Source organism: Hemitrygon akajei, chromosome 5 (assembly GCF_048418815.1).
Source record: "Hemitrygon akajei chromosome 5, sHemAka1.3, whole genome shotgun sequence".
In the NCBI taxonomy this organism is placed as follows: Eukaryota; Metazoa; Chordata; class Chondrichthyes; order Myliobatiformes; family Dasyatidae; genus Hemitrygon; species Hemitrygon akajei.
Window position 1 is genome coordinate 104,354,785 of NC_133128.1, and position 27,568 is coordinate 104,382,352.

The window sequence follows — 27,568 nt, forward strand, 5'->3', positions numbered from 1 at the left end:
ACCTTAACTAAAAAATAATTACAAACGAATTACTAAAGCAAAAATATAATAAACTAAATGAATGCCTTAAAGGCAACACAATCCCTGCCTGACCTTCGTAAGGTCACTATGAACATAATACAAAATTTCAGTCTCTAAATCAGTCCTTAGGTAAAAGTAGAACGACTTCTGCAACTGGCCTTTGGTAAGTTTTCACAACACCTTGGTCAGAAGTTTTCAACTCAACCTTCCTGACATGTCCATCCCTACTAGGGAATGTGGCAGTGATTCTAGCCATGTGAACGAGGAACGCAAGTCCTCTCACTAAAGAATTCAAAGTGGAGAACCGCTGAAAGCGTTCGTTAGTACATATTGATTCTTCGAGGTACGTGACTCCTGTTTGTATTTATGGCCGAATTTCTGAGTCTCTTTCGGGTTTGATCAGCTCAAATGTCTCGCTCATTTGAGTTTTTTCTGTTGGTGGGTGTTCCTCAGCTGAGGCAGCGTGTTTGTGTCCTTGAGCAAGGCACTTAACAACACATTGCTCTGCGACGTCACCGGTGCCAAGCTGCATGGGTCCTAGTGCCCTTCCCTTGGACAACATCGGTGGCATGGAGAGGGGAAGGCCTGCAGCTTGGGCAACAGCCGGTCTCCCATACAACCCTGCCCAGCCCCGCGCCCTGGAAACTCCAGGCGCAGATCCATGGTCTCTCGAGACCGACGGATGCCACCAATGACCAATGGCTGATACAGAAAGGGGGTCCGGTGAACCAGGATGTCTGCACCAGACGGGATGCAGGTAAGGATCTCGATGCATGGTTTGCAGGGTTATCCTCTGTATGTACATAATGCCATTGTTCAGGCTTTGATGACAGGCGGATACGTTGAACTCTATTATGAACGTACACGTAGAAACGTTTTGATTCATTATAAATATAACCAAGCACTACTTTGCTATCTGTGTAGAACTTGATATCGTCCAGCTCTAGGTCTAGCTCATCCTGGATAAGATCTGCCATTTCCACAGCCAGGACAGCTGCACACAGTTCAAGCCTTGGAATTGCTGGCTCGGACTGAGGAGTGAGCTTCGCCTTACCGGTTACAAATCCTACTTCAACTTGACCATCCTTCCCGACTACTTTCAAGTAAGCCACAGCACCGATGGCCTTGATAGACGCATCTGAAAAAACACACAATTCTCTGTGCGCTGGGTGAGGTCGCAGTTGTTACGTTCCCCAGTAACAGGGTTGTTTTCCAGCAAAGATAGATGGATGTACCGAAGCCTGATGCTACTATTTTCAAACGTTTTTATTTATAAAGGGGCACAAACGTATGGTTAATACAAAACATTCAGATCATATACGTCATCACAACTCCATCTAAAGCACAGGTATAGTGATAATTAATCAGAAATAAGCTCTAGGGGTAATGTAGATATATATTGTGTACTGGATATTTAAAAGTCTTTTTGCGGTCCCTGCAGTTCCACCAGCTGCCGTCGTTGTGGTGTCGCATTGGTGCACTTTGGTTAGAAAGAGAGAGAGAGGGATTTAAGAGTTTACCCGATCGGGTTTCCAACCTGGAGTACTTCAGTTTGTCGGAGCCTCGTTGGGGAATGAATGCTCATCGGTGGCCTTCCCCTGTAGCTAGGCCGTCTTCCGTGGTGAAGTCGCCAATCCCAGGCAAGGGAAGGACGCACATGAACCCCATCACCGGCTGTAGCTAGTAAAACGCTGTCGCAGGGTTTCTAACGTTTCTCCTTCGTGTGTTTTCTTGGTGCGTCTGAGGGGCCGTCTTTACAGCCCCTCTTTTATCTGGACTCACGGGGTCTCAGATGTCAATCAGGTTGAGATGATGCAATCTCTCCCCATCACCCAGCCCACATTGCCCTGAGGGCTTGCACATAGCTTCATGAGACAATAGTCAGAGTCACTTTATTCTGCTTCTCGGGAGAACGTGGTCTTCCGCACGTCTCCCTCTCTCTCTCCCATTTCCTGTGTCTATTCAGCACGTCTCTCCTCCTCTTGGGTCAGTTGACCCCCCCTTGACTAGGGCTCTTGCGATTCTCACAAAGGAGGGGGCTGAGGTCATAACACCTCCCCTCTTAAAAGTTTTTTTACCAGTGGTAAAAAAACAGATTGGTACAGGATTTTTTTTTTCTGGACTCTAACATACTACACAAGCTTTTCTCTTCACAGAGTACTACCGTCATACATTCCAGTCAGTATCTAAACAGGTAAAAATTACAGTGCCCCTTTCTTCAATATCTTAACATCATGTACCGTACTAAAGTCTGGTAGCATCAAACTTCAGCTTAATAACCACCTTATTTATTTATTTTCTTCAGCAACATAACTAAGGAGGTGTGATCTTAGCTTAGGTGCATCTACAAAAGGTTATACAAATACTAATCGTTTCGGTCGTGGTATTTCACCGGCAGGTTTCACCAGGCTTTGGCGCGAATCCGTACAACCGGCGTTGCTGTTTAAAAATGGCATTTCTATTACCCATCACCTTTTCCCGGTGAGTCCCCCCGTGGGGAACGTAAGTAATTTGGCGAGGTACTCTCCCGCCTTTCCTTCCCACAAGGGTTATTCTCTTAACTCCCCGTCCCCAACCTAGTCCATCAGGGGAATTTCCGCCCAGGTAGTTAACCCTTTTCCCAAGACCATACAGGCTGATGTGTTTCAGTGCGAACCTTTTCCTCCGGCCGCATTTAAATTTCGGCTTCCTCGCGGCGCTTTCTTGAATAACAATAGCGCGTGAGGCACCTTTACATTCCAAATCAGCCTGTACTCGATGCGCAGGCATCAATCTAGACTTTAACTTTTTTTCATTCGAGTTGGGAACTACAGATTTACCATTCTCCCCATAACAACAGTTACCTCTCCATTCGTAAACTCCACATTAACTCTGATCACCCCTCAGCACAACCCTCTGGGAACTCGCACCCCCCAAGGTTAACCCTTTCTTTCCCGAACCAAGTCTATCGGCTCCAAAAGGACGACCGTCTCGTCCTGCTGAGTCAAATACCTCAGACTTTTTCTGAGCTCCGTGACTAGGTTCAAGACTACGTGCATCCCCATCTTGGACACACTCAAACGGGGCATTGGCCTCTTCCAGGCTTTCAATACCCGTACCCTTTTCAAATTCCAAATTCCCCTGATCCTCCCAGTTACTCTCTGGGCAACTCACTTCCAGAGTAAACTCAACCCCGCTGGCGGAAACAACCCCATCTGCTAACCCAGCAGACTTCTTCAAGGTAATGGCATCCTTTTCATCTAGGACTGCCCTCATTTCATCATCGGGAACACCTTTAGAATTTTCAACTTCTTCAAACAGTCCTGCCAAACCAGACAGATCATCCATGTCCAACCCTGGACATGTTAACAGCTTTATCTGTTTCTCATCTTTATTTCCTACCTCTAGGACCTTTCTCTTCGCTAAGGCAGGATCTACCTTCTCTCCCTTACCCCCTTTTACTTTACTATTCCTCGTTCTACCGCCCTCGAAACCCTCGTGGCACAGGGTCGGTAAAAACGTCTGAGTCAATTTTAAACTGCTCGCTTTCTCAGCTGTCGTTCTCGACAGGCTGCGAGTGTCCGCGCATGCGGGATAGCTCGGGGACTCTATGGGCGGGGCCTCAACACACACCGGTCGGCGGGTCATAGTCATGGCTGACCAAACTTTTCCTCCTGCTAAATCGTTTCCAAGGAGGACATCCACATCAGTTCTCAGGAATTCTGATGGCACCCCCATTTCAACTGATCCATACACCAGCTCACAATCCAAAATGACCTTACGCAAAGACACCCTTTCTGTCCCTTTTCCTATTCCTCTCAGGGCTACCTCGCCCGTCGGAGGTCCGAATTGTAATACGTTACGGCTAATTAATGATAGCTCCGCCCCCGTGTCTCTCCGAATCCGTACGGGGATAGGAGGGTCCCCCTTCCTCACAGACACGGTTCCGTGTGACATATAAATCTCCGACCCCTCGCGCTCTCTGCTCCCCTGGGACCCTCTTGCCGATTTTCTGATTACCACTGCACACCCGATAGGAATCGCTGCTTTCCCTCTCTCTGGCTCCTTTCTTGGAGCAAAGCATTTAGATGCAATATGACCCACCTTTCCACAATTAAAACAGGTCACTCCAGGACCTCTCCTGCCGTCTTGCCTCTCCTCCTCAATTTTACCACTAGCTCCCAGCGGGATCTCCGCCTCAGCCGGCGGACTTTCTCTACCGTTCCCACGGTCTCTCTGGTAACTTTCTGGCGAGGAAAACTTTGTCTTGTGGGTTAGGGCATATTCATCTGCGAACCTAGCCATCTCTGAGATGGACTGATTCGTTCTCTCATTTAAATACATTCGGATCTCTTCTGGAACACAACCTTTAAATTCCTCAATCAAAAATAACTCCCTGATACGCCCATAATTCTCAGCCACCTTTTCCGCGGTGCACCAGCGATCCAAGAGCACACCCTTCTCGTGAGCTAGCTCGGTATATGTTTGATTCCACCCTTTCCTTAAATTTCGGAACCTTTGTCTATACGCCTCGGGTACTAACTCGTAACCTCGGAGAATGGCCTCCTTTACTTGATCATAATTCCCTTCCCGGGGGCAGCGCGGCCTATACCTGCTGTGCTTTCCCTCGTAACACACTTTGTAACAACGCCACCCACTGCTCTCTGGGCCACTTCTGATTCACTGCCACCTTTTCAAAAAGCAAGAAATAACTATCAACATCCGTCTCCTCGAACAGGGGGACCAACCTCAACGCCCGACTAACATCAAACCCCTCCTCTCTCTCTTGCCCTTGAGCTCTTCGCTCTTGCTTTCGCCTGTCCAGCTCCAATTCATGGCTACTTTGTTTCTCTTTCTCTTCTGCTTCTAGCTGCTTTAGCTGGAGCTCATGACCCCGTTTCATCTCTAATTCCTTTAGTTTGAACACCTGCTCCCTTTCCTGTTCCTTTTCCTTTGCAGCTCTTTCCTCAGCCTTTTCCTTTGCAGCTCGTTCCGCAGCCTTTTCAGCTGCTTCTAGCTGCTTTACTTTAAGATCATGTTTTCTTGCTTTCTCCAACTCTGCCTGATCTGTCCCACTCGCTAATCTCTTTTCGGGGATATTTTCCAAAACCTCAGCTGCAAACACCTCCTTTTCAATGTAATACTGATTTATGACCCCTCGCACTTCCTGCTTTTTCATTGATGACCTCACCTCTGCGAGGCCTAACCCCTTTGCCAGATTTACCAAGTCTGATTTGGTAGCCATCCCTAGCGCCTCTACAGTTGGATTTTTCATAAATTCACCCACATCCATCTTTGCTGGTTTCCTGTCTGGCTACCTGCGTAACCAGATTTAAGTTTGGACTTACAGCCCGATTCACTGACCCTCCCCTTTGGTTTCAAATCCAGGACGAGAACCCCACTTGTTACGTTCCCCAGTAACCGGGTGGTTTTCCAGCAAAGATAGATGGATGTACCGAAGCCTGATGCTACTATTTTCAAACGTTTTTATTTATAAAGGGGCACAAACGTATGGTTAATACAAAACATTCAGATCATATACGTCGTCACAACTCCATCTAAAGCACAGGTATAGTGATAATCAATCAGAAATAAGCTCTACAGTTGTCTAGGGGTAATGTAGATATATATTGTGTACTGGATATTTAAAAGTCTTTTTGCGGTCCCTGCAGTTCCACCAGCTGCCGTCGTTGTGGTGTTGCGTTGGTGCACTTTGGTTAGAAAGAGAGAGAGAGGGATTTAAGAGTTTACCCGATCGGGTTTCCAACCTGGAGTACTTCAGTTTGTCGGAGCCTCGTTGGGGAATGAACGCTCATCGGTGGCCTTCCCCTGTAGCTAGGCCGTCTTCCGTGATGAAGTCGCCAATCCCAGGCAAGGGAAGGACGCACATGAACCCCACCACCGGCTGTAGCTAGTAAAACGCTGTCGCAGGGTTTCTAGCGTTTCTCCTTCGTGTGTTTCCTTGGTGCGTCTAAGGGGCCGTCTTTACAGCCCCTCTTTTATCTGGACTCACGGGGTCTCAGATGTCAATCAGGTTGAGATGATGCAATCTCTCCCCGTCACCCAGCCCACATTGCCCTGAGGGCTTGCACGTAGCTTCATGAGACAATAGTCAGAGTCACTTTATTCTGCTTCTCGGGAGAACGTGGTCTTCCGCACGTCTCCCTCTCTCTCTCCCATTTCCTGTGTCTATTCAGCACGTCTCTCCCCCTCTTGGGTCAGTTGACCCCCCCTTGACTAGGGCTCTTGCGATTCTCACAAAGGAGGGGGCTGAGGTCATAACACAGTGTACCTACGTCGGATATGAAGCTGTCTTGAAGTGAATCTCTCCAAGCCTCCCATTTGCTTAGCTTGTCTTCTGGTAGGGGAGTATTCCAGTCGGAGAGCTCAGAGGTAAGTTCTCTGAGAAGGACTCTTTCCTGGATCGTAACTGCCGCCAGTTGACCCAAGGGATCGAAAACACTGTTGACAGTGGAGAGAACTCCATGGCGGGTGAATGGCTTGATCACGGTCGGCACGGAGAATGTGAATGTGTCAGTCGTAGTCTCCCAAAGGAGGCTCAAACTGCTTTGTGTGGGTATGGTTTCTCCATCTAGATCTAGGTCTTTAATTGCCGGAGCACAGTCATCGTGTGGAAAGGCCTCCATTACTGCCTGACAGTTTGATGCGAACTTGTGCAATTGGAGGTTTGACTCAACGAGTGAGGCTTGTGTTCGTCGGAGCAGATCGATTGCTTTGTCTTCTTTCTGTAGTGATATCAAGCCGTCATCGACATAGAAGTGCCTTTCTACAAACTTAACGGTGTCATCGCCGTGCTCCTGTGCTGGCTCTTCGCAGCCCATAGATGGCCACGGCCGGTGATGGACTATTGCCAAAAACGTGGACTTTCATCCGGTACTCAATGACTTCCTTGTTAATGTCATTGTCCTTGTGCCATAAGAAACGGAGGAAATTGCGATGGTCCTCCTGTACTAAGCAGCAATGGAACATCTGCTGGATGTCTGCTAAGATTGTGACCTTCTCCTTCCGGAAGCGCAGTAGGACCCCGAGAAGGGTATTATTGAGGTCGGGGCCTGTGAGGAGCATGTCATTAAGGGAGATACCAGCGCACTGAGCACTGGAGTTGAAGACCACCCTGATCTGATTGGGCTTTTGTGGGTGGTAAACCCCAAACATTGGGAGGTACCAGCACTCCTCGCCTTCTCTCAGTGGCGGTGCTACTTCAGCATGTCCATTAGTGAAGATCTTCTCCATAAATGCTACGTATTGTTGCTGCATCTCAGGTTTCCTTTTCAGGGTTTTTTGCAAGGACGTGAACCACTTGACTGCCTGCTCTTTGTTGTTTGGCAAGTGCTGGCGTGGTTCTCTGAAAGGTAGTGGGGCAACCCAGTTACTTGCATTGTCTCTGAAGACCTTGGTGTCCATTATTTTTAAGAAGATGGCGTCTTGTGCTGATGGAGCAAGTTTATTATCATGCAACAACACACACAAAATGCTGGTAGAACACATCAGGCTAGGCAGCATCTATAGGGAGAAGCGATGTCGACGTTTCGGGCCGAGATCCTTCATCAGGACTAACCGAAAGGAAAGATAGTAAGAGATTTGAAAGTAGAGGGGGGAGGGGGAAATGCAAAATGATAGGAGTAGACCGGAGGGGGTGGGATGAAGCTAAGAGCTGGAAAGGTGATTGGCAAAAGTGTTACAGAGCTGGAGAAGGGAAAGGATCATGGGACGGGAGGCCTCAGGAGAAAGAAAGGAGGGGGGCAGCACCAGAGGGAGATGGAGAACAGGCAAACAACTAAATATGTCAGGGATGGGGTAAGAAGGGGAGGAGGGGCATTAACGGAAGTTAGAGAAGTCAATGTTCATGCCATCAGGTTGGAGGCTACCCAGTCGGTATATAAGGTGTTGTTCCTCCAACCTGAGTTTGGATTCATTTTGACAATAGAGGAGGCCATGGATAGACATATCAGAATGGGAATGGGACGCGGAATTAAAATGTGTGGCCACTGGGAGATCCTGCTTTCTCTGGCAGACAGAGCGTAGGTGTTCCACAAAATGGTCTCCCAGTCTGTGTTGGGTCTCGCCAATATATAAAAGGCCACACCGGGAGCACCGGATGCAGTATACCACACCAACCGACTCACAGGTGAAGTGTTGCCTCACCTGGAAGGACTGTCTGGGGCCCTGAATGGTGGTGAGGGAGGAAGTGTAAGGGCAGGTGTAGCACTTGTTCCGTTTACAAGGATAAGTGCCAGGAGGGAGATCGGTGGGAAGGGATGGGGGGGACGAGTGGACAAGGGAGTCGCGTAGGGAGCGATCCCTGCGAAAAGCAGAAGTGGGGGGGGGGAGGGAAAAATGTGTTTGGTAGTGGGATCCCGTTGGAGGTGGCGGAAGTTACGGAGAATTATATGTTGGACCTGGAGGCTGGTGGGGTGGTAGGTAAGGACAAGGGGAACCCTATCCCAAGTGGGGTGGCGGGTGGATGGGGTGAGGGCAGATGTGCGGGAAATGGGAGAGATGCGTTTGAGAGCAGAGTTGATGGTGGACGAAGGGAAGCCCCTTTGCTTAAAAAAGGAAGACATCTCCTTCGTCCTGGGAAGAAAAGCCTCATCCTGAGAGCAGATACGGCGGAGATGGAGGAATTGTGAGAAGGGGATGGCCTTTTTGCAAGAGACAGGGTGGGAAGAGGAATAGTCCAGGTAGCTGTGAGAGTCTGTAGGTTTATAGTAGATATCAGTAGATAGGCCGTCTCCAGAGATGGAGACAGAAAGATCAAGAAAGGGGAGGGAGGTGTCGGAAATGGACCAGGTAAATTTGAGGGCAGGGTGAAAGTTGGAGGCAAAGTTAATTAAGTCAACGAGCTCAGCATGCATGCAGGAGGCAGCACCAATGCAGTCATCGATGTAGCAAAGGAAAAGAGGGGGACGGATACCCATATAGACTTGGAACATGGACTGTTCCACAAAGCCAACAAAAAGGCAGGCATAACTGGGACCCAAACGGGTGCCCAAGGCTACACCCTTGGTTTGGAGGAAGTGGGAGGAGCCAAAGGAGAAATTATTGAGAGTAAGAACTAATTACGCTAGACGGAGGAGAGTGGTGGTAGAGGGGATTTGGTTAGGTCTGGAATCCAAAAAAAAAACGAAGAGCTTCGAGACCATCTCGGTGGGGGATGGAGGTATATAGGGACTGGACGTCCATGGTGAAAATAAGATGGAGGGGGCCAGGGAACTTAAAATCATTGAAAAAATTCAAAGCATGAGAAGTGTCACGAACATCGGTGGGAAGAGATTGAACAAGATGGGATAAAACAGTGTCAAGGTATGCAGAAATGAGTTTGACGGGGCAGGAGCAAGCTGAGACAATAGGTCTACCTGGACAGGCAGGTTTGTGGATCTTGGGTAGGAGGTAGAAACAGGAAGTATGGGGTGTGGGAACTATGAGGTTTGTGGCAGTGGATGGGAGATCCCCAGAGCTAATAAGGTTGGTGATGGTATTGGAGACAATGGCATGATGCTCCTTAGTGGGATCATGACCAAGGGGTAAATAAGAGGTGTTATCAGAGAGTTGTCGCTGTGCCTCAGCCAGGTAGAGGTCAGTACGCCAGACAACAACAGCTCTCCCCTTATCAGCAGGTTTTATAGTGAGGTTGGGATTGATGCGGAGGGAGCGGAGAGCAGAGCATTCGGAAGGAGTGAGGTTGGAATTGGAACAGGGTGTTGTGAAGTCAAGACGGTTGATGTCCCGTCGGCAATTAGCAATAAAGAGATCCAGAGCAGGCAGAAGACCAGAGCGGGGTGTCCATGAAGAGGAGGAGGGTTGAAGATGGGAGAAGGGGTCATCGATGGGGGTAGGAGAGTCCTTGTCCAAGAAGCAAGCTCGGAGACGGAGCCGGCGGAAGAAGAGTTCAGCGCCTTGGCGTACGCGGAACTTGCTGAGGTGTGGGCGAAGGGGGACAAAGGTGAGGCCCTTGATGAGGACAGAGCGCTCTGCCTCAGAGAGTTGAAGGTCGGAGGGAATGGTGAAGACCCGACACGGATGAGAGATGGGATCAGAGAGGGGAGGGAGGCTGATAGTGTCAGTAGAGAGGGAAGAGTTGGGCTGAGAGGAAGATGGAGCTTCTGAGGGCCCAGGAGCTGACGACGGGATCTCAGGGAGAGGGGATTGCAGAGTGGTAGTGGGGGAGGGGGAGACAGGAGACACAATCGCAGTCGGTGGTTGCGCAATCGCTTTGAAGCTGTCCATGGTCGTTGGAACCCGCGTTGATGGTGCTGGAGTCTGGAGTTTCAAAATCCCCTGGGTCGCTGGAGCAGCCGAGATTGACGGCCGAGGCCAATCCATGTCCGTTGGAACCCGCGTTGATGGTGCTGGAGTCCGGGTTTTCAATATGCCCTGGGTCGCTGGGGCAGCCGAGATCAACAGCCGAGGCGAATCCATGTCCATTGGAACCCGCGTTAATGGTGCTGGAGTCCGGAGTTTCAGAAACCCATGGGTCGCTGGGGCAGCCGAGATTGACGGCCGAGGCCAATCCATGGCCGTTGGAACACACGGTGATGGTGCTGGAGTCCGGATTTTCAAAATGCCCTGTGTCGCTGGAGCAGCCGAGATTGACGGCCGAGGCCAATCCATGGCCGTTGGAACCCGCGTTGATGGTGCTGGAGTCCGGATTTTCAAAATGCCCTGTGTCGCTGGAGCAGCCGTGATTGACGGCCGAGGCCAATCCATGGCCATTGGAACACACGGTGTTGGCGCTGGATTCCGAGTTTTCAATATGCCCTGGGTCGCTGAGGCAGCCGAGATCGACTACCGGGGCCGGGGATGCGATGCAAAGACCATGCTCTGGGGTCTGCAGATGGAAGATCTTGCGATCCTTGCAGGACGTGATAAACTCAAAGAAACGGCGATTGCACACATGGATCCGACAGAGGATGAAATAACGGACAGGTCCTTTGCAAACGGAGAAAAAGGTGTCCCGGAGGCGTGGAAGGGATTGTGATAGGGACGCCAGGTACCTTCTCATGGCGGAGAGTGTCGCCCTCATAGCTCGACGGGAGAAACAACGGGAGACAGAGTCAATTAAATGTGAGTACCTGGGATCCTCTGAAGGTCCAAATTGAGAAGCTCAAAAACGGATCCTGAAGCCAACTGGAGTCAGTTGGCATCGGAGACATGTTCCAAGGAAGGATATATGGCTGTAATAGCGGGTCTGGGTCAAAATATGATTGAAAAGTTCAAGGGCCGAAGGAATTATAGATGGGGAGCAGCGAGAGAGGGTTTCACTGAACTCCCGTCGAAGAGAAGATTTAAACTTCTTCAGTGTAAGCATCACTGGCAGAGGCTTCACAGTAGTGAATTTAAAGAGCAAACACGAGGAAATCTGCAGATGCTGGAAATTCAAACAACAACACACACAAAATGCTGGTAGAACACAGCAGGCTAGGCAGCATCTATAAGGAGAAGCAATGTCGACGTTTCGGGCCGAGACCCTTCGTTAGGACTAACCGAAAGGAAAGATAGTAAGAGATTTGAAAGTAGAGGGCGGAGGAGGAAATGCGAAATGATAGGAGTAGACCAGAAGGGGTGGGATGAAGCTAAGAGCTGGAAAGGTGATTGGCGAAAGTGATACAGAGCTGGAGAAGGGAAAGGATCATGGGACGGGAGGCCTCAGGAGAAAGAAAGGAGGGGGGCAGCACCAGAGGGAGATGGAGAACAGGCAAACAACTAAATATGTCAGGGATGGGGTAAGAAGGGGAGGAGGGGCATTAATGGAAGTTAGAGAAGTCAATGTTCATGCCATCAGATTGGAGGCTACTCAGCCGGTATATAAGGTGTTGTTCCTCCAACCTGAGTTTGGATTCATTTTGACAATAGAGGAGGCCATGGATAAACATATCAGAATGGGATATTATCATGCTCAGTTTGAGCGAAGACTGACTGTCCCAGCGTCTTGTTGGTTACTTTACATTTGTTAAAGCCTTGTCGTGCTTCCTTGATACACATGAAACTTGTGCAGGGTTGAAAAATTGAATGGTGGCCACTCTCTAGCACATTGGTCCTGAGTGTGTTAACTGTCGGTTTGTGTACATTGCCAAGGCACACCTCTCCTATCACCACCCAGCCCAGATCCAGGTGTTGGGCAAAGGGGGCGTTGTGTGGTCCATTGACCTGCTGCCTGACCCTGTGCACCTGGAGAACATCTCTTCCTAGTAGCAAGAGTATTTCTGCTTTTGGGTCCAGTTCTGGGATGTGCTTGGCAATGTGGTGGAGATGCAGCTGGTGTCGCACAGCACTTGGCTTCGGGATCTTGGTGCGGTTATTCAAAATTTCATTGCACTCCAAGAGTGGAGGGAAACAGATGACAACTTCACCATCCAGGGACTCGAGCTGGAAGCCTTCTGCCTTCCTTCCATAAGTTTCCACGCTGCCTGAGCAAGTTCTAAGGTAGTATGGAAACTGATTACTCTCAATGTTGAACAAGTCAAAGAACTCTGGTCTGACTAGTGAGCGATTGCTCTGGTCATCCAGAATTACATAGACTTTGATGGCCTTGTCTTTGGCTCCCTTAGGGTACACCTTAGTGAGGCAGATCTTTGAACAAGAACGGCTTGACTGACCTTGACCGCAAACAGCTCGAGCTGACAACAGTTGTCTTGGAGTGAGCCTCTCCCTCTCTGCCGTCCTGTTGTGAGGGTGAAGGAGCTTTGTCGGTTTGCGGTAACGGGCCGGGATGCATGGCCCCATCGTGATTAGTGCTATTACATTCTGGGTACTTCACGGGGACCATACACTCTCTAGCAAGGTGAGAGGTAGAGGAACAGCATTTAAAACATATTTTTTTCTCCTTGAGAAGGGCCATTCTCTCTTCAAGGGGTTTTTTCCTAAACGTTCTGCATTTTTTGAGGGTGTGGGGTTTGTTGTGTAATAGACAATTCTTGCTGGGGTCATTGTTAGTTGTAGAGACTTCAGTTTTACACACTGAGACAGGTTTATTGATGTTAAAATTATTCGAAGTGGATTTAACTGGCTTGATGTAAATTGTACTGCTACTTTCACTCATGAAGCTAGGGTCATTTCGATTTTTCGCCTCCTTGCACACAAACCTAGTGAAATACTCAAAGGGAGAAAATCGACCATTATTCTCTTCCTTGTACTCTGAGCCAACAGACACCCACCTTTCCTGCAGCCCAAATGGAAGTTTGTCCACGATTGGTCTAATCCCGTATGAAGTATCTAGGTATGACAGGCCAGTTAAATAGCCATCTTCTTTAGCTCCTTCAATCTCCATGGGTAGATCTCCGAGCTCTCTTAGCTTAGTGTGGTCCTTGGCTGACACCTTAGGAAAATTTTCCAGACGTTGAAATAGTGCCATTTCAATAATTTCAGGGGCCGCATAGCACTCCCGAAGTCTCTCCCATGATTTGTGTAAGGCTAGCTTGGGGTTGTTGATGTACACTGAACGTATGCGTCTCACCTGTTCGCATGATTCTTTTCCCAGCCATTTCGTCATAAGATCCAACTCTTGGGTTGCTGGACTCCGTGGATAGCGCTGGCGAATGAGGAGTACCATGCTCGGTAATTTTCAGGCTTATCATCAAACTGGTATAGACTTGAAGTGACGAGATCTCGTCGTGCTAAATACTGTGCCATGGGTTCAATTGCAAGTGGCATGCTGGCTGAAGGAATATGTCAGCGGGTATATGACTGATGGTGTACATTTGTTATGGGATTTGCTGTTCTGAATTCAGCCTTTGCCCCTTCTCTCGCCAAAGCTGGTAAGTTTGGTGTCGAGAAGTATTTGTCATCAGCCCTTTCATTCTTGAATTCATCGCAGAGTTGCAAGGGTAAATTGTCTTCCTTGGATGGATGTGAAGCAATTGGGCCTCCCTGAGACTCCTCATGAGGTGGGACGTTAGCATATAAGTATGGAGAGGAAGAACGAATCTTCAAATCCATCTGAGATCGGACGTAGTTGCTAGTGCGTTCCAATCTGGTCCTTTCTGAAGTAGATTTTACTTCTTCCAGAACATGCATTTCTTTGGCATTTTCGAATATCTCTGCTTCCACCCTGGCAGTTTCAACTGGTTTTTGGCTTCTCTGGCAGCCGCTTCCTTTTGGTTTTCGGCTTCTCTAGCAGCTGCTTCCTTTTGGTTTTCGGCTTCTCTGGCAGCCGCTTCCTTTTGGTTTTCGGCTTCTCTGGCAGCCGCTTCCATTTTCAATTTTGCTTCCTGTTCAGCATATGACGCTCGGACCTTAGCGGCTTCTGCTTTAGCTCTTGCATTGGCAGTCTTATTTGTTGATGCCTTACTGCTCCTGTCGCTGGATGGCAACGACTTGATGCTGGATCGTGATGCCTTCGTAGCACTTGTAACACCTGGTAATGTCGCCTTTTCACTGTCGTGTTCTCGCACAGGTGTAAAAAAACTCTGAACTAAACACCAAGTATAAACCGGTCAATGAGGCGCGATCCCAGTAAGATTAACCGTTTACTGTTCACTCTTCCACATTAACGTATGGTGAAAACTGTTGATAAAACAATACAAAATATATACAGTATTTGTTTCCTTCTTGGCATCACATTTACATCATAAATACTTGCAAAAGTAAAACTACAACAACTATATTACATTAAAGTGCAACATACAGTCAGAATCTACCTACACCATCGACTGGCTTTAAATACATCAACACAAACTATCCGCAACTCTTTAAATAACAAAGAACATAAACTATCAACCGTCATTACTTTTAACAGAATCAGCGTTAACATTTTTACTTCAACATATCGATTATCTTATGAACTTACGGCGTTGCTTCTCTGATGTTTCTAGTATGTAGAAAGAAAACTTTTCTCGCGCTGATCCTGCACACACAACCCCCTCCTTCCCGTTTCTCCAAACCGGTATTTTCCCACAGGACGCAGCAAAACCGGGTGTGACGTCATCGCATGCCGCAATATATCACAGACAACAAATTTACTTTAAACAACCTTAACTTTAACTAAAAAATAATTACAAGCAAATTACTAAAGCGAAAATATAATAAACTAAATGAATGCCTTAAAGGCAACACAATAGGGGTATCTCTTTTGGGATGTGGGAAGACGGAGACCTCTAGTGTCCCTCGCAACCACACCCACAAGAAATGAATACAGTTGCAGCCTCTTACAGACCATGTTAAGGAATTGGAACTCTGGACCATTCAGCAGGCAGAGGAGTTAATTTACAGGTAGTTACACCGAAAGCCAGGACACTGTTAACTGGGTGAACATCAGGAGAGGGTAAGGGAATAGGCAGCCCATCAATAATCAGAATCAGGTTTAATATCACCAGAATGTGATGTGAAATTTGTTAACTTAGCAGCAGCAGTTCAATCCAATACATAATCTAGCAGAGAAAAAAATAAAATAAAAATAATAATAAACAAACGAGTAAATCAATTAAGTATATTGAATAGATTTTAAAAACGTGCAAAAACAGAAATACTATATATTTTAATAAAGTGAGGTAGTGTCCAAAGATTAAATGTCCATTTAGGAACTGGATGGCAGAGGGGAACAAGCTGTTTCTGAATCACTGAGTGTGTGCCTTCAGGCTTCTGTACCTCCTGCCTGATGGTAACAGTGAGAAAAGGGCATGCCCTGGGTGTTGGAGGTCCTTAATAATGGACAATGCCTTTTCTGAGACATTGTTCCCTCAAGATGTCCTGGGTACTTTGTAGGCTAGTACCCAAGATGGAGCTAACTAGATTGACAAACTTCTGCAGCTTCTTTCGGTCCAGGTAACAGATATATCACTTTGGATATTATTGGAGGGGGCAGTAATGACCTAGCAGAGGAAGCCTCAACAGTCAGATCTCTAATCTCAGTCTGGCTCTGTGACTCAGAAGGGAAGGAGTGAGAAGACATAAGTTGTAGTGACAGGGGATTCAAAGCTTAGGAGAACAAGCAGAGGTTCTGTGAACGAGAATGAGATTCCCAGATGCTATGTTGCCTCTGGGTGCTTGCGTGAGGGGCACTTTAGGTTGTGTCTAAAGCATTCTTCAGTGGAGGGTGAGCAGCCAGAGGTCACAATTCACACTGGCATCAATGACATCATTAGGAAGGGTGACAAGGTTCTACAAAGTGAGTTTAAGAAGTTGTGCTAATTTAAAGGACTGGATCTCTAGAGTTGTGATCTCAGGACTGCTACCCATGCCATGTGCTAGTGAAACCAGGAATTGATAACATGTAGAAGATAATATGTGGGAAAGAAGATGGCATAGTAAGGAGGGCTTCAGATTTTTCGCTTATTGGGCTCTCTTCCAAGGAAGGTGGGGCCTATACAGGCAGGACAGTTTGGACCTAAACTAGAGGGGAATGAACATCCTTGCGGGAAGGTTTGCTCTTGCTGCACGGGGAAGTTGCAGATTAAACTAGAGTTGCAGGGAGATGGGAACCATAGCGCCAGAGCAGATAATGTTGTATTTGTGAGGAAGGATGCTGTTAAGCCAACATTCAAAGCCAGGAATCAAAAAGTTGAGTCAGCATGTTCTGAGTTGTGTATATTTCAATGCAAGGAATATTGTAGTAAAAGCAAATGGATCAGCATGCACAATTATGACATAAGCCACACATGAGATTTGGTTGCACGAGGGACAGGACTGGCAGCGCAGTGTTCTGGGTACTGTTGTTTCAGACATCCTAGAGTGGGAGGGATTAAAAGGGGAAGAGTGGTATTAGTCAGTGCTCAAATGAAACAGACTGGAGAACTTGTCTGGTAGGGCTATATGGGTGGAACTGAAGAATAAGAAAGGAATATGCTAATGAGATCATATTATAGATCACCCAACTTTCAGCGAGATTTAGAGAAGCAAATTTTTAGAGAATACACACTGCAGCAAGAAATAAGGTTGTGAAAGTAGATCATTTTAACTCTTCACATGTTGACTAGAACTTGTGTTGTAAAAGGGCAGGATCGGAAAAAGTTTGTCACACATGTTCAGAAAAATTTCAACAATGCATGGAAGTCTCAATCAGAGAGTGTGTAATACTGGACCTCCCATTAGGAGATGAAACGGTGCAGGTGACAGAAGTGTTCATGGGGGAACACTTTGGATCTCATGATCATAATGCCATTAGTTTCAAGATAATAATGGAGAGGATACATCTGACCTTTGGGTTGAGATTCTATATTGCAGGAAGGCTAATTTTGATGGTGTCATAAATGATCTGGCAAGTGTGTATTGGGGCAGATTGTTTACTGGCAAAGGTGTGCTTGGTAGGTAGGAAGTCAAAAGTGAAATTTTGAGAGTACAGAGTTTGCATGCTCCTATCTGAATACAAAATAAAAATAACAGGTTTAGTGAACCTTGGTTTGAGAGATATTGAGGCCCTGGTTTTGTCCATGGAAGGTCATGTTTGACAAATCTTATTGAATTTTTTGAAGAGGTTACGAGGAAAGTTGACGAGGGTAAAGCAGTGGATGTTGTCTATATGGACTTCAGTAAGGCCTTTGACAAGGTTCCGCACGGAAGGTTCAATCGTTAGGTATTAATATTGAAGTAGTAAAATGGATTCAACAGTGGTTGGATGGGAGATGCCAGAGAATAGTGGTGGATAACTGTTTGTCAGGTTGGAGGCCGGTGACTAGTGGTGTGCCTCAGGGATCTGTACTGGGTCCAATGTTGTTTGTCATTTACATTAATGATCTGGATGATGGATTAGTAAGATTGGATTAGTAAGTATGTAGATGATACTAAGATAGGTGGCGTAGTGGATAATGAAGTAGGTTTTCAAAGCTTGCAGAGAGATTTAGGCCAGTTAGAAGAGTGGGCTGAACGATGGCAGATGGAGTTTAATGCTGGTAAGTGTGAGGTGCTACATTTTGGTAGGAATAATCCAAATAGGACATACATGGTAAATGGTAGGGCATTGAAGAATGCAGTAGAACAAAGTGATCTAGGAATAGTGGTGCATAGTTCCCTGAAGGTGGAATCTCATGTGGATAGGGTGGTGAAGAAAGCTTTTGGTATGCTGGCCTTTATAAATCAGAGCATTGAGTATAGGAGTTGGATGTAATGTTGAAATTGTACAAGGCATTGGTGAGGCCAAATCTGGAGGATTGTGTACAGTTCTGGTCACCGAATTATAGGAAAGATATCAACAAAATAGAGAGAGTACAGAGAAGACTTACCAGAATGCTACCTGGGTTTCAGCACCGAAGCTACAGGGAAAGGTTGAACAAGTTAGGTCTTTATTCTTTGGAACGTAGAAGGTTAAGGGGGGACATGATAGAGATATTTAAAATTATGAGGGGGATAGATAGAATTGACGTGGATAGGTTTTTTTTCATTGAGAGTAGGGGAGATTCAAACAAGAGGACATGAGTTGAGAGTTAGGGGGCAAAAGTTTAAGGGTAACTCGAGGGGGAATTTCTTTACTCAGAGAGTGGTAGCTGTGTGGAATGAGCTTCCAGAAGAAGTGGTAGAGGCAGGTTCGGTATTGTCATTTAAAGTAAAATTGGATAGGTATATGGACAGGAAATGAATGGAGGGTTATGGGCTGAGTGCAGGCCAGTGGGACTAGATGAGAGTAAGCATTCGGCCCGGACTAGAAGGGCCAAGATGGCCCGTTTCCATGCTGTAATTGTTATATGGTTAAGGAGGTGCATAGCAGATAAAGGCAGGAAGGAACAAATGAGGTACTTGAGGAGTATAAGAAATGCAAGAGAACACTTAAGAAGGAAATCAGAAAGGCTGAAAGAAGGCATTATGTTTCTCTAGCAGACAAGATGAAGAAGAACTCTAAGGGCATCAATAGATATATTAAGAGCAACAGGAGAGCAAGGAACAAAATTAGTCCTCTGGAACAGAGTGGTCATCTATGCATGGTGTCAATAGAGATGGGGGAGATTTTCAATGATTCTTTTGTATCTGTATTTACTCGGGAGTCTATAGAAATGAGGCAAAATAGCAGTGAAGTCTTGGATCATTTACAGATTACAGAGGGGGAGGTGTCTGCTATCTTGAGATAAAACAGGGTGGATAGATCTCCATGTCTTAATAAGGTGTTCCCTCTGGCCTTGTGGGAGGCAAGTGCAGAAATTGCAGGGGCCCTAGCAGAGATATTTAAAACATCCTTAGCCATGAGTGAGGCACCGGAGGTTTGGAGGGTAGCTAATGTTGCTCCATTGTTTAAGGAAGTCTTGTCGATTAAGTGTGTAAATTACAGGCTGGTGATCCTTATATCAGTAGTGGACAAGTAATGGAAGGTATTCTAAGGGACTGGATAAGTAAGTATTTGGTCAGCCAGGGACCAATAGTCAAACTGGCTTTCTGTATGGTAGGTTGTGCTTAACCAATTTTATGGAGTTTCTCTATTAAAAAAAGCTCTAAAACTATAAAAAAAAAGGAAGTTACCAGGAAATTTGACGAAGGCAAAGCAGTGGATGTAGGTTACATGGACTTTAGTGAGGCCTTTGTTGAGGTCACTCATGAGAGGGGGTTCAAGAAGATTCAGTAGTTTGGCATTCAGGATAAGGTACTAAATTGGATTAGACAGTGGCTTTGCAGGAGAAGCAAGAGAATGGTAGCAGATTGTTGTCTTCATAAATCAAAATACAGAGCACACGAGAAGCTGGCTCCATTCTCTCTAATACTCCAAAACCACACATTGGAGCTTAAAAATCTTGACTGAGGGCCGAGTCTCCGTGGTAGAGACTGTAACTGATCAGATCCAAATCCACATCCAGGCACTAGAAAAGCAAGTTCAAAGCCTGTCTGATGATATCGATGATCTTGAGAACAGAGGTAGGAGAAAGAATATACGAATCATCGGTCTACCTAAAGGTACAGAAGGCAGCCAGCCATCAAAAAACTTCACTGGTTTTCCTTGATTTGGAAACCAAGGCTGGATGCATTAAAGTGGAAAGAGCTTACTGTACACTGGTGCCAAAACCGGGCCCAAGCCAATGCCCTCAACCTGTCCTCGTGCAGTTCCATAATTTCGGTGATAAGCAAAGAGTGATGGAGGCTTTGAGGCGCCACGGGACAGATGCCCAGGCTTTAATATATGAGGGATCCAGGCTTACATTTTTTCAAGAATTTTCGGCTGTTATTCGGAAGCGCAAGGAATTCAACCAGGTAAAGAAGCGGCTGATCCGGAATCCAGTACTTATCCAATACCTAGCAACACTGAAAATCACCTACAACTAAGATATTTGATTCTCCTGGCAAAGCTAAAACTTTTGTGGACACTTTGGGGTAAAGAATGTATACAGTATATTGTGTAGCCCTGGTTATGGACGATAACATGCTCGCTGGTTGCTTTATTTTACTTTTACATTACTCGAAGGCAAGATATCTTATAGGAGGGGTAACGTGTTTGATTTGATTAATACAGTTTCATTATTTGTTCAAATTAGCGGTGCTGCTCCAGCCTGAAGGAATTTAAACATGATGGTAACAAATTGGTGGATTGATAAATTATGCCGTTTTCATTTTTGACTATGTCAAATGCCATATTGGCAGTGGGGCAGAATATGGGGTGCTAGAAGGTTCCGATATCCTCCTTAAGTGTGGGGTAAGTCCTCTTGTTCAGCGCTGTTGGCGCTTTGTTTCTGTGGGTGTTTTTTAAAAATTTACTTATCGCTGCTTAGCTGTTCTTAAGTCAGGTTTCTTCTCCTCCGGAGTCACATGATTGTTATAAAGGGTTATGACCAGTAATATATTAAAATTGTACACTTGGAACATTAAGGGGAGTCATTCACTAATCAAGAGAAAGAAAATCCTACTAAACCTGAAAAAGGAAAGGGTGGACATAGCCTTATTGCAGGAGGCACATTTAAATGATAAAATGACACATCTAAAACGGCAACAGAGTGGATTTGGTCAAGTCTATTTTTCATCTTTTAATACCAGGAGTAGGGGGGTGGCCATTTTAATTAGGAAGAAACACACACAAAATGCTAGTGGAACGTAGCCGGCCAGGCAACATCTATAGGGAAAAGCACTGTCGACGTTTCGGGCCAAGACCCTTCGTCAGGACTAACTGAAAGGAAAGATAGTAAGAGATTTGAAAGTAGGAGGGGAGGGGAAAATGCAAAATGATAGGAGAAGACCGGAGGGGGGTGGGGTGAAGCTGAGAGCCAAACAGGTGGTTGGCAAAAGGGATACAGAGCTAGAGAAGGGAAAGGATCATGGGACGGGAGGCCTCGGGAGAAAGAAAGGGGGAGGGGAGCACCAGAAAGAGATGGAGAACAGGCAGAATGATGGGCAGAGAGAAAAAAAAACAAACAACTAAATATGTCAGGGATGGGGTAAGAAGGGGAGGAGGGGCATTAATGGAAGTTAGAGGTCAATGTTCATGCCATCAGGTTGGAGGCTACCCAGCCGGTATATAAGGTGTTGTTCCTCCAACCTGAGTATGGCTTCATCTTGACAGTAGAGGAGGCCATGGATATCAGAATGGGATATGGAATTAAAACGTGTGGCCACTGGGAGATCCTGCTTTCTCTGGTGGACAGAACGTAGGTGTTCAGCAAACGGTCTTCCAGTCTGTGTCGGGTCTCACCAATATATAAAAGGCCACACCGGGTGCACCGGACACAGTATACCACACCAGCCGACTCACAGGTGAAGTGTTGCCTCACCTGGAAGGACTGTCTGAGACCCTGAATGGTGGTGAGGGAGGAAATGTAAGGGCAGGCGTAGCACTTGTTCCGCTTACAAGGATAAGTACCAGGAGGGAGATCAGTGGGAAGGGATGAGGGAATGAATGGACAAGGGAGTCGCGTAGAAACTCCCTTGGGCCCTGTGGAAAGCAGAAAGAGGGGGTGAGGGAAAGATGTGCTTGGTAGTGGGATCCTGTTGGAGGTGGCGGAAGTTATGGAAAATTATACGTTAGATCCGGAAGCTGGTGGGGTGGTAGGTGAGGACAAGGGGAACCCTATCCCGAGTGGGGTGGTGGGCGGATGGGGTGAGGGCAGATGTGTGGGAAATGGGAGAGATGTGTTTGAGAGCAGAGTTGATGGTGGAAGAAGGGAAGCCCCTTTGTTTAAAGAAGGAAGATATGTCCTACGTCCTGGAATGAAAAGCCTCATCCTGAGAGCAGATGCAGTGGAGACAGAGGAATTGTGAGAAGGGAGTAGCATTTTTGCAAGAGACGGGTGGGAAGAGGAATAGTCCAGGTAGCTGTGAGAGTCTGTAGGCTTATAGCAGATATCAGTAGATAGGCTATCTCCAGAGATGGAGACAGAAAGATCAAGAAAGGGGAGGGAGGTGTCAGAAATAAACCAGGTAAATTTAAGGGCAGGGTGAAAGTTGGAGGCAAAGTTAATTAAGTCAACGAGCTCAGCATGCGTGCAGGAGGCAGCGCCAATGTAGTCATCGATGTAGCAAAGGAAAAGAGGGGGACGGATACCCATATGGGCTTTGAACATGGACTGTTCCACAAAGCCAACAAAAAGGCAGGCATAACTGGGACCCATGCAGGTGCCCATGGATACATCTTTGGTTTGGAGAAAGTGGGAGGAGCCAAAGGAGAAATTACTGAGAGTAAGAACTAATTACGCTAGACGGAGGAGAGTGGTGGTAGAGGGGAATTGGTTAGGTCTGGAATCCAAAAAGAAGCAGAGAGCTTTGAGACCTTCCTGGTGGGGGATGGAGGTATATAGGGACTGGACGTCCATGGTGAAAATAAGGCGGTGGAAGCCAGGGAACTTAAAATAATTGAAAAAATTCAAAGCGTGAGAAGTGTCACGAACATAGGTGGGAAGGGATTGAACAAGGGGTGATAAAACAGTGTCAACGTATGCAGAAATGAGTTCAGTGGGGCAGGAGCAAGCTGAGACAATGGGTCTACCTGGATGGCAGGTTTGTGGATCTTGGGTAGGAGGTAGAAATGGGAAGTGCTGGGTGTGGGAACTATGAGGTTTGTGGCATCGGATGGGAGATCCTCAGAGCTAATAAGGTTGGTGATGGTAAGTGGCCTGGTGCTCCTTAGTGGGGTCATGATCAAGGGGTAAATAAGAGGAGGTATCAGAGAGTTGTCGCTGTGTCTCGGCCAGGTAGTCTGGTACGCCAGTCTACAACAGCTCCCCCCTTATCAGCCGGTTTTATAGTAAGGTTGGGATTGGTGCGGTGGGAGTGGAGAGCAGAGCGTTCAGAAGGAGTGAGGTTGGAATTGGAACACGGTGTGGTGAGGTCGAGATGGTTGATGTCCAGTCGGCAACTAGCAATAAAGAGATCCACAGCAGGCAGAAGACCTGCTCTATCCAGTCCTCTGTTAAGAGTATGGAATTCTCTCCCGTTTGATCGAACCTCTTGAATCCTCACCCTCCACTGTTCCTGCTAACCTCTGCACTTTGATTCTCTCTCTCTGTTTCGGGATTAGATTTTGTGATAAGATATCTATGCTCCTTATGCAGCATGGCCATTGATAATGAACAGAAGGAACAGAATTTGGGCTCTCCTGCCTGATCTATAATTCAGTGAGATCATGTTTGATCTTTCATCACAGCTCATTCTATCAATTAAGAGGATATCACTAAAAATATAAATAAATGATGCTAAATGGATTGTGAGAGAGATATATAGCAGAGTGAGAAATCAATTCTTTTTATATCAAACTAGACAACGAGAGCACATACAAGTCTAATATGCAAATATAGGATATTTCCCTTATCCGAAAATCAAAAAATCCAAAAACATAAGAAATATTTTGGAGCACTGACATGACATAACAAATGGAAAATTTGTTGTTGTAATCTCCCAATGTTGCTGTGCTGTTTTTGTTACCTTGCTCATTGTAATTTTCGCTACGTTAATGATATGTAATAATTTTTATTGTTAAGTACATACGTGCGATGAACAAGTGTACAATCCGAAACAACAAAAAGTTGCTAGAAACACTCAACAGATTAAGTCAATTTTATTGCAGTTCTGCTGCCTAATGTTTCAGGTCAAAGACCCTTTATCAGGTCACTGAGCACTTCCAATGCCTTTGTGTTTTCATTACAAAGCAATCTTAGATAAATTTAGAGTGTACGCAAAAACAAAAAAACACATTAAACAAGTTTGACACATGTTCACTTAACCATGTAGGGTTATAATATTGTGTAACAGAGAACTTGCTTTAATAAAAAAAGGCAGGAATGGAACTAAATATTCTGGGATACAAGGTGTCCATAAAAGATGAAGTGATAGGTGAGAGCACATTAAGAAGAATGCAAGAATGCAGCAGTGCTGAAAGGAGATAATGGAACAGCAGAATCTACTTAAACAATATAGCCACAATTAAAATTCTTGGCTTATTTTCTACTATTCTTTTTCCTTTTGCATCACCCTCCAGCCTGCTTCCCATTTTCACTCCTCTGCCACCTCCAACTGGAACAATCTGCCCATCATCCTTCACCACTCCTCAGCCCAATTATCATCTCCTGTCTCACCACTTCTTCCTTTTATACCGGATATCTGTACTCTCTGCAGTGATGAAAGATTGACAATATCTTCCCCACTCCACAGATGCTACTCAATCTGCTGAGCCCTGTCAGCAGTTTGCTTTTTGTTTAGTCCCATCTCAACAGCTTATACTCAAGGAGATTCCACACAAGCCATATTCAACATTCAATGTTAGATATATAATTTGGCACTGATTAAGGTATTGTACAATAATAAGTTTGGTTTGACTGCCCTAACATTTTAGTCCATGCTCTAAAACAGATATGGGAACGGCACAATGTTCATTGTATTTGAATATTCTTTTAGTTGGCAAGATGTTATGTTCATTAAGGAGATGGAATGGCAGTCTACCATGGTCAGTACCATCTTCATTAGTTTACCATTATATATTTTCACAGTATAGACACACAAAAGATTCCTGATACCAAAATCTGAAGCAAAAAAAAAACTCCTAGAGGAACTCAAATAGTCATGCAGGATCTGAAGAGAAATGGAGAGTCAACATTTCAAATCAAGACCCTTCAGGACCAAAAAAGGTGAAGAGAATCAATGAAACAAGAGCTATCATTCAAATTTCCAATGTTGCAGGTATTTTCAGTTTAAAGGATTAACCATGTTACAATAATGATGCACCTTGCCTCTTCCTTAACATCACCGGTGCATAAAGGAGCATAAATCAAATTAAAAGTCATAAAGAATTTGCTCTGCACACAAACAGTTTGGAATTTGTTTGGATTTAGAGTTGACAGTTGAATGCCAATCATGTTACATGATGCCATTGGAAACTGAGGTGACTTTCACGCACAGCCCACTTGAATGATGAATGCTAATGATGTATCAAAACACTTCACTTACCCAAACAACCAATATTTCCATCCAGTCCAATATAATTGAGATCTGAATCAGCTGCTTGCTTGTCCTGTGCATCTTCTTGACTCCAGTCCTGCTGAGCAAAAATATCCTTCTGCCGGAAGGCAGCATAAGAATCAAAGTTGATTTTTGCATCCATGCACATTACTAGAAGCAAAAAGCAGCAACGGTTAAAACTGCATAACTACCGTAATATAGGAATAACTCAGCAAATGTTCAGTTGTTAAAAATTGCTTGCATAATTGTCGGTGAACTAGGTCTATGGCAGCTGATAAAAGGTCAAATAACAGGAAACAGTTTAGGTACTCTTAAAGCAGCAGTTAAAACTAAGCTCACAAAATAGCATCACCATTTCAGCCTGAGTGAGCAATTTTGTACAGTGTGCAAATTTAACAGCTCGCAATAAAATCAACTACAACTTTTTCCTGATGACAACTGAACAACAGTTCAGTTTGACCAAGATTTTTAAATATAGAAAATACACTGAATGATTTGTTTCTTTAACTACAAATATCTGTAATTTTTCCAATAACTACAGAGGAACATTCCATTATAATGTGCTGATTGTTGCAATAAACATGCTTGATACAAGTATGCCTAGATGAAACTCATTGAACAAGTATCAATCACAGAATTTATAATAATGGGCAACATCAAAACTAGGATTATAACCACTGTCTGTATAATGTGAAATGTGTTGTTTTGTGGCAGCAGAACGATGTAAAGACATAAAAATTACTATAAATCTATAAAGTGGAGCTTTGGAGGGATAAAGGTGCTTAACAGTGACTCTTTTGCTTGTATCTTCAGAAACAGCTCCACTTCCACCTTTAACATCTTTATTTTTCCCTTTCAGGGTTCTTTTGAAGATCATGACCTGGATTTACATGCAGGCTTCGGTTCATTGCGGGAATGGGACCCATTCTCAGGGTTCCACGACTGGCCGTTATTCAACATGCCAAGAGTTTGGCCTGAGAGTCTCGATCGTGTTTGGAAGCCTAAGATATTGGGGCTCTGGAAACGGGCAGATCGAGAGTCAGTGTCATGGCAGGAGACTCATGCGTCATCGGGGAGGCCAGAAAATCTTTCACTGTGGGCCTGAAGACCCGAGTCTTAGCAATCTTCAGACACAGAGCTCGAAAAAAAGCCACAAAACAGACTTTTAACATCGTAAATCAGCAAGTTGTTGTTATGTCTCCTGCTCGCTGTGAAAATGGGGGACACCTCCCTCTCCCTGGCAAGGGACAAACCTGTGGTTTGTTGAATGTCAGTTGAAATGCGAAGCCTTTGGGGTAACTTTGGTCTGTGTCTTTGCTATGGCTTAGCACACCCTTGGGTTTGGTGATGGTATCGATGTGCTTTTTTTTTGCTGGTGGGGAGACAGGTCATTTTATTAAGAGTTGATAGAACAAAGGGAAGTTGAAACAAACAGGGACAGAGGTCTACTACTGGAGAGAAATTAAACATAGCACCTAGTATAAAACAGCTACTTTTATACTAGAGAAATTTTTTAAAAATTGCATTCTAAATTTATAGATAAAAATTATCCAATTAGAAAATATTTATTCAATACTGCAGCAAAAATCAACCACGAGAAAACACTTATTCACTTAATGCAGAACAAAGGAGCTTCCAGAATTCTATTTTGTATTACAACTGTTAACAGTTTCATGCAAGTTATAGCCACAAGGAATCATAGTAAGCAGTTACTTGTATTTAATTACTTAAAATCGAAGCAGATTAATCCAATTGGTTAAACTGCAAAAAAGAGACAATAAAAGTCTAATCCTAGAATTAAACAGATGGATCAAACACTAAACAGACTTATTTTTGCTCTATGTTCTTTCTTGTAAAATTGTGTTATGCTTAATTTGTGCTTTTTCTTCTAAATGCTACTTATATGAAGCCGTGTGTGTGGTGTTGCTTCAAGCAAGTTTTTACATTTTTATTCATGTATACAACAACAAACTCACCCTTGACTTTGCGATATCCTCCAAAATATAAATAGTGGGGAAGAAAACTTACAATATAAAACTGGGGATAGTGGAATCTATTTGAAAGAAAGTTTACAACTAAGGAAAGGGGAGACTGATAATTTTACGCTTAGAAGGCAAACTGTTTATGTCAGAAGCTGTCACATGCATCTATATAACAAAATAATTATGAAGAAACATGGTACACAGGAACAGAAAGGACAACAGGAATTGATTGTGCCAATGATCACTCGATCACATGAGTAGATAGTGGGGGGGGGCGGTAA

The 27,568-nt window shown here is 45.3% G+C and overlaps 1 protein-coding gene across 4 annotated transcripts in view; it reads right to left on the reverse strand.

Moving 5' to 3' along the window:
• Window positions 1-27,568, reverse strand: part of LOC140728039 (succinate--CoA ligase [ADP-forming] subunit beta, mitochondrial-like) — a 188,975-nt gene that overhangs the window by 63,817 nt on the left and 97,590 nt on the right. For 3 of the 4 annotated variants that reach the window (XM_073046161.1, XM_073046160.1, XM_073046159.1), the window contains one exon: window positions 25,294-25,455. In XM_073046161.1, the coding sequence (XP_072902262.1) occupies window positions 25,294-25,455 (162 nt within the window). The remainder of the gene's footprint in view (window positions 1-25,293; window positions 25,456-27,568) is intronic. The other variant, XM_073046162.1, reaches the window with a different exon arrangement.